The sequence below is a fragment of the Solanum lycopersicum genome, chromosome 10, assembly GCF_036512215.1.
Source record: "Solanum lycopersicum chromosome 10, SLM_r2.1".
NCBI lineage: Eukaryota > Viridiplantae > Streptophyta > Magnoliopsida > Solanales > Solanaceae > Solanum > Solanum lycopersicum.
In genome coordinates this window covers 44,580,540-44,593,610 of record NC_090809.1, presented here as the reverse complement: position 1 = coordinate 44,593,610, position 13,071 = coordinate 44,580,540, and the positions used below count along the sequence as shown (strand labels likewise).

The following is a 13,071-nucleotide window of genomic DNA, read 5'->3' as shown; positions in this document are numbered from 1 at the left end:
AGCTTTTGAAAATTTAAATTCTACATCAATCTTTTATCATTTATAAAAAAAATAAAATTCTCTATAGTAGTTGTTTGCTTTGCATTACATAATTTTTATATGAACCACAAAACACTAATGAAATATTCAGTAGTGAATATGAAATTGATGATATCGTTGTTGATGAAAATGATGAACAATCGGTTCATGGTAAAAAAGTCATGTGTTTTATCTACTTTACAATATATGGAATGATGCTTGTTGCACTCACTTCGAACTACCACATTGCTCTAGTGTCATGAAAACTAGTTGTAATTTTTTGCAACGAATATCTAATGTATTTATTGAGAAAGTATTGGTAATTTTAAAAACTTTTGGGTATAAACAATATTTCTTAAAAAGGTGAAATATGTTTCCCAAATACTATGATCAAGCACATGGTGAAATTTCACCCATATAATATTTGGTAAAAATATTAGGAATCTATAGTCAAACACCAGTTTATTTTCCCTCTAAGCTCACTCAAACAAACCCATTTATCTCTCTAAGCTAGCAGTCCTATTTCTCTCTCACTCGCTACGACCACTCTAGCTCTTCTCTCTTACCCTCTCACTTTGCAGTTGTCATTTCTCACTGTCGCAACTCCCCTCAATCACTCAAGACCCATATAGTGAGATTTAGGTTTTGACATACAGTTTGTTTTGGTACTGTAATCATTTGAAATTTATTAAATATAAAATAATTCGAATTATATTAATTTCATAAATATATTAATCCAAATAGATATTATGGATTAATATAATTAAGTTAAATATTTATGTCCAATAAATATGGTTTTAATTAAAATCTAAATTAAAAGATTTGGGCTACAAAAGATGAGCTCAGTTTGTTAAGCCCAATTTCATCTCATTCTAGAGGCACATCTTGACATGTATCAAAGATGACAAAACCGCTCCATAAAGTCCATATATCATGTCCCTTAAATCTGATTGGCTGAAAGGAATCATGTTCCAATAGCAACTCCCATATTCTAAAATTATAAATAGGGTCCTGGTAATTCAAAAAAAAGACAAAAATTTCTAAACAAAAGTCTAGAGAAATTCATGATACAAATGTCATATAAATTCTCTATAAAGCTACAAGTTTTAGAATTCAAGCATTCAAGTTCATCGGATATTCTAGAACAAACTTTAAAGACCATAAATTTATATTTGAAAAGGCAAATTCAGAGAAATAAAGATTGTAACACTCGCACTTTTGAAATAATAAATACGATTGTTGCATAATTTTCCGTTCTTGAATATTATTTTTTCAATGTGAATTTTACTATCTACAAATTTTGGCACGCCCAATGGGACAATATCTCCCTCTCATTTCAACTTTTCAAGCATCAAAGAATATCAAGATGACTTTCATGAAGAACAACTATTTATCAACTACCTCTAAGGCTACTAGCTCCAAGTTCTCTACTGAAGTTGAAGACATTCTTGGTGTTACCTTTAGAAGTTTTGAAGTTGTTACGAGAAGAAAGGTTGTTATACTAGGACAAAAAACACTTCAAGTGTCATCTGCATCAACTCCTGTTTTTTGGGACTTCGACTACAAAAGGAGAAAGTTCCTCCACAAGTGCTTTAGAAGGAGGAAACAATGTTGCTAAAAGAGTAAGAAGACATTGACTCTACTTGAGCAATCTGGTTCAAAGAACTCAAGCACGAGGGAGAACTACGATTCAACTAATAATTCATCTCCACTTGCATTGCATAAATGAGTCCACTAAAGATTATTATGGTCCATTTGAATAATAAGCTGCCATGAAACATCGAACAGGAAGACTTTGCATAAAAAGTCAATGAGGAGATTGAAAGCATTGGTGGTGGTGTCGGAATTGGGAATAGTGAAAGAAGGAAAGGGTGGCTTTAGAAGAGTTTTTGAGTCGGATGAGTGTTTGATGACAAGAAAAGGGGTGAAGGAAATGCCATGGAAATGAAGAGAAGATTCTATGGCGTGAAATGAATTATGGTGTTGGATTAGTAGATGAGAAATAAAGTTGGTGTCATCTGAGGGTTCAAATTGTGGAAGTTTCGGCGGCGTTGGCTCGAGTTGTGAAGAGCAGAAGAAGTGGAGAAAACAGAACGGGAGTTTAGGGAAGAAGAGAGAACAGAAATCAAATCGAACAAGCATTTCGATTGTGCACAGGAAGAAGATAGATAGCATAAAACCTTGAAATAGTTTAACAACAGAGTCAAAAATTATAAAGGGGATTAAACAAGTTTCAAAATTTACAAAGATGACAAGTTTAACCATGCTTCTAAAAAATTTGAACTAATACTAAATTAGAGTTGTCAAAAACAGTCAGCCCAAGTCTTGCTTGATCCATGCCTCTCGGGCTAAGAAATTTGAAGTGCTAGGGCAGGTCAGCCCTTCATTTGGAAGGCCTAAAAAATCCTTAACCCAACCGAACCAAACCCTAGAAGAGACGAGGGTTGAGGTGGGATTGTCCTTTTTTTTTCAAACTTAAAATTCTATAATGTCAAAAAAATTAAGAAGATTTTCAAATCAAATATTGTAAACAATGATGTTGTTTCAATAGCACTAGCAAAAAATCTAGTGTAATTAGCATGTATTTAAAACACTAGATATACGAGATACACACATCTTGTGTGATGCATTTCAGATACACAAGCGAGATAAGAGAGTGACGGACGAGATGAGAGGGAGACAAGAACGCTTGATTTCTCTATATATCCTAGACATATGCGAATCCACTTAGGTAGAGTGTATCTAGAACAAATTAATCTAATTTGAGCAAATGTATTCTGAGATATATGTATTTATCTGAACATACTAAAATCTGATAAGATTCATAATACAACATAATGTGCATTTATGTAATTAGCTCAGGATTATTTTAAGTTACCCTTAAGTAAATGAGCAACTTTCACATGCAGAAAACATAAAATTCATATTTGTATGCTATAGGAAAGTTTGCATAATTGTAATCCATAGCAAATATAAATATGTATAATTCGCTATACATATACAAAGAAACCAATTGTATAATTCGCTATACATATACAAAAGAAAACATTTATATACAAATTAATTATATAATTTGTGTATTTATAAAACGAGAAAGAGAAAAGACAAAAGAAAATTGAGCAGAGAATTATTTGTATTATATAATTATAAGAGTATAAGACAAAGATATATGTATTTGCAAGTGTATATACAATTTTCTCTCGCTTTAGACAAAAAAAATTGTAATTTCTACATTTCTTTCGTCTCTATAAGCGATAGAGGCGAGGGTGGTGAGCGAGATTTTGGAGAGTGGCAAGCGAGATCTGGGAGAGAGAAGACAGGGAAACAAAAGTATATGTATATGTATAATTTTTTCTCGCTTTATACAAACAAAAACACATTTATACACTTGTGTTTGTATAAAAGTATGAGGTAGCGAACGAGAGATGGACCGAGACAGGGAGAGTTGCAAGCGAGAGTTTGAGGGAGAGGTGACTGGCAAACTGTTTGATACAGGGTACAATTATATTTAAGTGTTACTATAGCATTTAATTTGATTTATTAGTTTGCCATTATATATAATATTTCTGTAAATAAATAGTCATGGTTCATGGGCCGACTCCAGCTCAACACCGATCAAGCCTCAAAGGCTTCTACGGATTGGGCTTATAAGTCCTAGTTTAAATGAGCTCGAAAAATCATATCCCAACCTTGACCTAATAACATGTTGGGTTGGGTCGACCCCATGGACTAAACCTATTTTAACGTCTGTACATAAAATTATCATTCATCCATTTCTCAGACTCCAAATATCCCTGAAATGTCTAATTTAATTGACTCAAATATTAATGTGTCTCAAATAAATTTTGAAAATGAAAACTTACATAAATCTCAATAGTGTAAGAGTTAACTAGTTAGTTACGCTCTAGTGTGCACAATTACATATTTTATCAGATTTTGATTAGTCTAGATACATTAGATATATGTATCTAACGACACATGTGGTGAATTCACATATGGATATCAAATACATGGAATTTGCAACAAATTCATACATATACATGTATCTAGTGTGATTCACATTTATCTAAGGTACATAATAAAATATCGGCCACATCTCTTTCTATTTTAATGTATCTAGTAGCAAAAAGACACGTATTTAAGTGTGTATTTCTCAATATATGATAGGAAGCTCTTAATGAGTGATAAAATACTTAACATTTTGAAAGTGTATATATATATTTAACATTTTGAATGTGGTAAGATACTTAATCAGTGAAGCATCAAATTTCACTTAGAAATTTTAACAGAGAGATGTTTATTTTAGACAACTCATTTAGCGTTGTGTCATTTTCATACTTTTTGCTGACATGTCAAAGTGAGTGTGATACACTCAACAATAGTGCGTGAAAGGATTAATTTAGCCAATTTTTTATTTTATTTTCTGTTCTTCATCTCCAATTTTAAAGTCACCAACTTCCACAATTTTTTCAAGCTTAAACTCATACAATGGAAGTCAATTTTCCTTATTCAAATATGTTTTTAAGTCATTTTTTTCTTCTTCATTGTATTACTTTTCTAAATTTACCATCACCTCCCTCTACCTTTTTTGATGGATAAATGGATATGGGAAGCATATGCGCATATGTGCAGGAGTTCACCACCCTTACGCTTCAGATTCCCAACCTCACAGATAAAGATATGTTGTTCCACTTCATGGATGGGCTGCAAAGTTGGGCCAGGACGGACTTGGAACGCCGACAGGTCAGGACGATTGATGAATCCATCACGCAGTCCGAAACATTGACAGACTTCAGGCACGGAAAGTCCGACAGAGCCAAAGGAGATGAGATGAGAGGTAGTCATGACAATGGTGGGAGATCGTGGCAAAGGCGAGGAGCATCAGCCACAAACTAAGAAGCATGATACCTATAACTCTGATGGACAGAAGTTTGTATGTTATGGCAACACGGAGATGAAGACAGAGTTTGCCCAAAAAGGTGGTTGCTACATATGTGGGGACCGCATGGCTATGGAAGGTGCCCCGAACTGAAGAGCCTTGGTGCTATTCTATGAGAGAGGAAAGAGAAGGAAGCACAAGAGCAAGAACAAGGTGCGGAGATGACACAGTTGGGCTTAATAGGAATATGCGGAGCTATCTCCAAGCAATCAGAGAAGCCGAGAGTATGCGTGGTGCAGCATGTCGACAACACGATCAAGCGAAGACCCACTCGTGCATTGGTCGACACAGGTGCAGAGGTCAATATCATGACCAAGACGGGAGAGACAAGGTTGGGACTGCTTTACAGTCCAAGTAACACCGAACTTATTACGGTCAATGCACCACCGACTCCCGTGAGTGTAGTCACGCATGGGATAAGCATCACGCTAGGTGAGTGGCAACGTAAAACCAACTTCACTGTCGGTCCTTTAAATCTCTTTGATATAATTCTAGGGCAAGAGTTCATTTCTGGTCATGGAGCAAGGAGGAACATGTATGGTTCCCCTAGGTAAGGCACAGAAAAGGAAGTACAAGTGCGACTAACGGCCGTGCAGCTGAAGAAAAGCAATAAGAGAAAGGGGACGACATTCGCAACCACCATTGTAAGTTCGGGGAGAATACAATGGCGCTAAGAAGTCCTTGCCACCATGCACAAAGAAGGTTCCAGGGGGAACAATGTCGTGATGTCAAAGAAGCCTCCGAGGAGCTTGCCTCCTAGGAAGGAGGTAGTTCAAAAGATCGGACCGAAAGAGATCAGGCAACAACTCATAGAGTTGCTCAACGGTATTGATCGAGTACGTGGATTGTTGATCGCACAACAAGACTCAGATGCCGATACAGCAACGATGCGACACGGTCGTTGCATCAATAGGTGGGGGAGAGTGTGATGTCCCGCCACAATTCCAGCCTGATTTGGCGTCCGAATGGGGGCAGAAGTATCTAGAGTTGCAAAGAGGTTTGTAGAGAACTCTAGAACCTTCTAGATTTCTAGAGATGACAAGAGAATTCCTTATAATTCTCTAGAATACTTAGATATTATTGGAAGAGTTTAGCATATTCTAGAGAGTGTAGAATTCTCTAGAATATGGATTTAAGTGTAAATACTTTAGGAACTTGAGGAGTAATTTTTATTTAGACTTAAGCCCTTAGGAAGTAGTATAAATAGAGGGGCCTCTCATTTGTAAAATCCAACCAAGCAAAGTTGTAAGCAAGTCTTTCAAGTATTATACAAACCTTCTTCCAAAGTTCTTTCTAAGTCTTTCTTTACATTCTCTTAGCGATCTAAGTCTTAAAGGCTTACTTTAGCTTACAAGATCGTGAAAGATTTGTGAGTAAGTTTTCAAGTGTCGCACGGAGTCTTAGCAAATACTCTAACTTCGTGGCAGGTAAGATACTTAATATTTTGAAAGTATAGGTATATATGTATGTATGTATATATATATATATATATATATATATATATATATACGATGTTTATTTTAGATAATTCATGTAGGGTTTTATTGTTTTATTTTGATAATTTTTGTTGATATGTCAAAGTGAGTGTGTTACTCAACAATAGCGCGTGAAAGGCTTAATTTAGCCAATTTTTAATTTTATTTTGTCTTCTTCTTCTCCAATTTTCATATCACCACCTTTCACCATTTTTTCAACCTTAAACTCCTTTATTGAAAATCAATTTTATTTATTCAAATTCATTTTTAAGTCATTATTTTCTTCTTCATTGTATTACTTTTCAAAATTTACCAACACCTCCCCCTACCTTTTTTGCCAAATAAATGGATATGATCACCCATATTTCATATTTGATCTCTCCTTATTCTCTTCCCACAAAACAACATTATAAAGAAAGAAAAATAGTGAAATAAAAAAACAAAGCACAACAGAGATATAGAGTGTATGAAAAAAGAAGATTTTCGATTTCCACCTTTTTCGCAGAAAAATATGGTTATGAACACTCATATTTGATAATTTTTTCTTTCTCTCCTTGTCTCCCTCCCCCTCCTCTCTTTTTCTCTCAAAACAACACTAAAATGAGAAGAAAAAAGAATCTAAAATATTTTTAAAGAGCAAATTAAGAAAATTGTTGGGTATAGTAGAGAAGACAAATATCATGGGGGAGGGGGGGTTAAACCAATTTTTTTAGAATAATATTTTTATTTTATTTACTAAATTGATTTAAAAATAGTTTTAAACTTGAAATAACACATGTAATCATTTAATTCGTTGATTTTCACGTCATCGACAAGTATATTACACTCTCCTTGACATTTTTACTTTTAGTAAAAAAACTATCAAAAGAATATTACGGGACCCGACATGAGGTGTCGAAAATGAAATTAACACAATTGAAATGTCTATGTAAAATTTGTTGACAACTTTAAGGGGCCACCGATGGATTTGGCTTTAGATATATGTATTTAAGGATAGATGTAGTGGATTCACATATATTCGGGATACATAACAAATTTCACTCGCATCTCATTTTCCTCTCTCTCATCTCACTCACTACTCTCCTGTGGATACCAAATACGTGCAAATTGCAACAAATTTATACATATACATGTATCTAGTGTGATTCACATGTGCCTAGATATGTATTATATATCACAAAATATCGCTCACCTCTCTTACTATTTTTATGTATCTAATAGAAAAAAGACGTATTTAAGTGTTTATTTCTCAATAGATGGTAGGAAGCTCTTAATGAGGGATAAGATACTTAATATTTTGAAAGTATTGGTAATTATAGTCTCTCTCTCTCTATCTATCTATCTATCTATCTCTCTATCTCTCTCTCTCTCTCTACATATATATATATATATATATATATATATATATATATATATATATATACACACACAAAACTGAAGAAATATATACATGGAGTCCTACGTGACATCCTACGCTTATTCTATTACGTAGGATGTGTGTGTCATTTGATACAAATTTAAATGTCTATTCGAATGAATTAAAATTTAAAAAACATAAATATCATCTAAAATTAAATTAAAGAATATATTTATATATTATGCCTCAAATTTATAATGAGGTCAATAGTACTCTACTGACCAGGAGATGGAAGCACTCTACTTTTTCTTAAAAGTCTATCCACCATTCGGGTACAGAATCTTATGGCAATAATTACTTTAGTTTACATTCTTAATTACCAATAAATCAATTGATAACTACTAAATTTATTCCAGCGTATTTATTTATTTTGGTCGATTAATTATTTAAAAGTCGATAATCGATATATTGAATTTTTAATCGTAAACATCAATTTAATCGCCTGATAAGTATCTTGCACTGAATAAGAAAATAAAAATTCTAATAAATATTTCCACAACCAATTATTTTTTCATTTGCTTTGTCAATTAACTTTTATTTTTCTGTAAAAAGAAGATTACAACATTAATATTCTGAACAATATTAAAAATATTATGAACAATATCAATAATATTATGAACAAATTAATGAATATCTTCATGGAAGTTTGAGTGATGAAGATTAATAATAATGTTTAATTATTGACTAATTAGAGCAAAAAAATGTAAAGTTACAAGTGAAGATAGTCGTACGTTTTTTTTTTCTTTGGATAAAAATATATTTTCAACACATTTTTGATAATCAAATATTAAGCAACTATAACTCCCTCATAAAAAAGGTCATTTATAAAAATGGGATACAATCATTATCAAATAGATTAGTGCATCATATATATATATAATAAATTTTGATCCATAAAAAAGGACCTTTATAAAAATAGGATACAATCATTATCAAAGGGATTAGTCCATCTTATATATATAATAAATTTTGAACGTACTTAACAAAATTTCTGACTTTGCTCGACCTGTCTATTGGTCAAACATAGAGTGAGATCAATGATCCAAAGTCAAACATTTTTGTAAGTATTAAGAAATTATAGATGAGGATCTGAGGACAAAATTACATTTTTCTTCATTTGTTTTTGTACAATTCCAATTCTTGGGATACCTTGTATTTTTCATGTCAAATTAAGGCAATGTGAGTGTACCTATCGTTCAACTTTACTCTAACCTACATAAGGTGCTCATTTATAGAGTTTATATTACAGGTGTAATTAACACAAGTTTATTAATATGTGAATTATTGATCATTTAAAGGATATTTGAGTTCAAATAGATTGACTAAAAAGAAATAGAATGCGGATGATAATAACTCATCCCGCGCTCAATTCTCACTAAGATTTAATTCCTTTATTTTATTCTTTTATGTTTTTAGTTCTTAACAAAATTATTACTTTTCGTTGTTATGACTATAGATAATATATTAAATAAATAAATGTCATTTTAAAAAGTATTTTGATAAGATTACTCATGAATTAATTTGAGCTACATATCAATTAAATTTCTTATGAACTGAATTGAGTTGGTGAAATAAAATTGAGCTAATAGATGGATAAATTTTTATCCCTCCAAACTTGAATGAATTCGGTGGATTGAATTGATTGATCTTTATCTTGACACCCCTCGTTTATCATTTTGATTGCGGTTCTTTTGCTTATATTTGCAACGATAGCATTGATAAGTTCTAGTCATATGCATGCCCAGTCCTATGATCTACCTTTAACAACAAATGCAACAATGACAACATTTTCAATATAACAAAAGATTAATTCTCTTTGTAGTTCATCACTTTCCAAAAAATTCTTGATAATAAAACAACATTCATTAATATGTAAGACCAAGCAACATCTAAATTGCTATCGAATATGAAATTGAAGTCTACTACATGTTTTCATTTTTCCACACACAAAGACAGTTCAACAATTTATTGTTTTTGGTATTACAATATATATATCTTCACCAAATTTCTTTAATTGGTATATGCCATTCGTTCTTTTGTATAGAGAATTAGTTTTAGTATATTTTTTTTTTACATTATTTAGGGTCTTTCAATCATTTTAATAGTAGAACAACTTAACAATATTTTTTACCAAACACATCAACTTTTTATTATCAATTTCATTACCTCTATCCAAACATGCAACATTTTATTTATAAAATTATTTTTTACAATTAAATTTACATATTTTGAATTTTAAGTAAGCTAATCCAAACACTCACTTTGATGATTTTGAAGCTGAATGATCATATATTAGTTGATCTGCACTTCATCCAGCCTGGTCGATCTTTCACTTGTCAGGATTAAGAGAAAACTTATAAAAAGATAATTACACAAGTACACTCTTTTCATTACAATAAAATAGTGTAATATTCTAAATATGACAGATAAAGTGGGAAAACTATTTAATATCTTGTCTACGGTACAAATTCTTATAGTTGACATTGCTTACAAATTTTACGTGTAACATTTTTTATTAACATAAAATCATTTTAAAGTTCTTATTTTTAATTCAAGTCAGAAATTTATAAAAGCATGCAAGGTAGATAAGAACTCTGATAAAAATTATTTGACTTCCAATATCGAATTGTATTATATAAGATAAAATAAAGATAGTTTATAATATATTTTACTATAAACAATTCATATTCGGTGTATGAGTGTTTTGATTTGTTTGATCCTTCAAAACATTTTTAAAAAAAATTGGTTTATTAATTAATAAAAATAAATATATAAACTAGATAGTACCATTCTAGGAAATTTTTATTAAGAATTACATTTAAGGACAAATATGTATTATATTTTCTATTTCTATCTTTGAGAAATATTAAGAAAAACTATTGATTCTACAAATGAGAATACTATTGAATTACTTAACAAATATAAAAGAAATATTGTATAATATAAAATGAACAAATATACTACATACCTTATTTTAATAAAAATAATTCATATTTCTTAATGAAATCTTTGATTATTTTTTAATCGTTCAAATCATAAAAAGGCAAATTAATTAAGAGAAATAAATATATTGACTAGATACATTTCAGACAAATATAATCTTGACCTACAATTAAGAGAAATAAATATCTTGGATGCTAATTAGGAAAAATTATTAATTCCACAATATATTAGAAGGAAAAAGAAATACTATTTTTATTATCTAACATGTTTGACCATAAAAGGTAATTTTGTTGAAATTTTAGTAAAGTTGAAATTTTAGTAACAAAAGTCAAATATGACTTGATTTTTGTTCAAGGTACTTGTCCATTATAAGTACAGTTTTATGCTTTCACACACTTTGAAATATAACATAAAGACTTTAAGATTCATTCTCTTTATCTTTCCTTGTATTAGCAACTTTTCTTCTTTTTGAACAAATTTTTTGTTAAGAGGAAAAAGAAAACTATACTTGCAATCAGCAACATGCCAATCAAATGGTAACAATTTTGAATTCACTAAACATAATATTTTGAATGATTTTGGTGTGTATGCTTAAGTTTACATTTTGTTACTTTGTTTGTTGTTAGGGTTTTGTGTTGGCAACCGAATGCAGGTATAACAATCAATCGTCAAATACTAATAGAAGTATCTAATTGTATTGAGAGCATTAATGGTGTTAAAGAAGGAGGATGGAAAAATAATTTTTGCTTCTATAAGCCAATACTCAAAGGTATTTCATCTTACTTAATAAATCATGTATGCAAACACAATATAAAGAGATGATCTCCCTTTTTTTCTCCTCTTGATGCATTATAAAGACTGGACTTGGGAAGTTTTTCTCCCTTGTAAGATAATGTAAAAAAAGTGAAAAAATATTGAATTTTTTTGGATCAAGAATAGATATAAATGTAAGATCGATAATCTATATATCTCGCATTTCTAACCTACACATTATGTCATTTTTAAGAGTAGTTTTGTAGCCATATACGATATTTGACTGTTGATTATTTTTTTTTCTTTTACAAGAACCAGCAAATGAATCAGAAATTCCCCAAATATTTTTAGGGGTTTCACTTCAAGAACAACCAGAGAAGTTTTACATGGCACTTATTAGGCAACGACTGATTGTGGAAGCAGAATCATCAATGCAGACAATAATGGAGAACTTACAATCCTACAAAATGAAGCTTGCAATTAATTGTGAGGTTTGTATTATACTGAGATCTGCAAATTATTGTTCGTATTAAGGATGGTATACTTATATAACGCCATCAAATTAAAAATCTTGTATTCATAAATACTCATTAAAATATTTGTATGATATAGGGGTTTCAGTATCGACTTGGTGACTTCCGGATGCGAGTAGGCAAAGTTGTTCCGATAAATTCTGAGAACTTGAGAGGAATAGTTATAGAGGTATGCAAATACTTTTAGAGATTTATTCTCAGTTAAGCTTTTTATGTGGTTAAACCTTTTCTTTTTTCATATAAAAAAATAAAGTTATGTTGTAAAATATTATGTTCTTTTTACACTTCACGAAGAAGAATTCAATTATTGTATTTTACCTAATTAAAAAAATAATTACTATTATGAAAATGCTTGCTTCATAAAATTTTTGTTTCTTTTATAGATGGAGTATCTTCCGATTTCCTCATGGGAAACATCACATCTGATTATGAGTGAATTCTTCGAGATATTGAAGGTAACTCTTGGGAAAAAATCATTACCGGGTCATTTTGTGCACACTGAACCAAATTTTTCAAAGTTTGGTCTCTCTGATCAATACACTTCACAACATACTGTCGTACAATATGCTAGCATCTTGGCTCAAATGACAGCAACATCTCAATCATCATAAGCAATGAGAAATTAAAATGTTTTGTTGACTTCATAAGGTTTTTCCTTAGCTTTAGAAATGAGTTTGTTATTTTTATAAATAAATTGAGAATATGCATATCAATAGTAAGCAATCTTAAAGCTACTATATGATTTCATATCAATGTAATTTCTTTTCTTTTTTAGTGGGTGATATGGAAATTAAATGATTTCTTTTGATTGAAGAATTGTTCTTTAAGATAATATAGACTTTTAAGTTTTGGAGAGTTAAACTTTTTTGCTCAAAAGAAAATATGATATATATGTTAATGTTACTATATAGGAAAATAAAGCATGTATATAGTTCATTTAAAGAGGAATTTTGTTACTGCAGTTGGTTGGCTATATGAACTTTTATCATGCTT

The 13,071-nt window shown here is 30.9% G+C and overlaps 1 protein-coding gene across 1 annotated transcript; it reads left to right on the top strand.

Annotated features, from left to right (window-relative positions):
• Nucleotides 1-5,118: 5,118 nt before the first annotated feature.
• On the top strand, nt 5,119-12,851 carry LOC101257614 (mediator of RNA polymerase II transcription subunit 20a-like). Its single transcript, XM_069289941.1, has 5 exons — nt 5,119-5,507; nt 11,419-11,561; nt 11,858-12,036; nt 12,158-12,247; nt 12,462-12,851. Exons 1-5 carry the CDS (start codon nt 5,119-5,121, stop codon nt 12,687-12,689), a joined length of 1,029 nt encoding a protein of 342 aa, XP_069146042.1. The 3' UTR covers nt 12,690-12,851.
• Nucleotides 12,852-13,071: the final 220 nt, after the last annotated feature.

Excerpts from the sequence above, each read along its gene's own strand:
- LOC101257614 (XM_069289941.1), top strand. The coding sequence starts at position 5,119 with ATGACACAGTTGGGCTTAATAGGAATATGCGGAGCTATCTCCAAGCAA. Across the intron at positions 5,508-11,418 it reads AACATGTATGGTTCCCCTAG|GGTTTTGTGTTGGCAACCGA; the intron begins GTAAGGCACAGA and ends GTTTGTTGTTAG. Across the intron at positions 12,248-12,461 it reads TGAGAGGAATAGTTATAGAG|ATGGAGTATCTTCCGATTTC; the intron begins GTATGCAAATAC and ends TTTCTTTTATAG.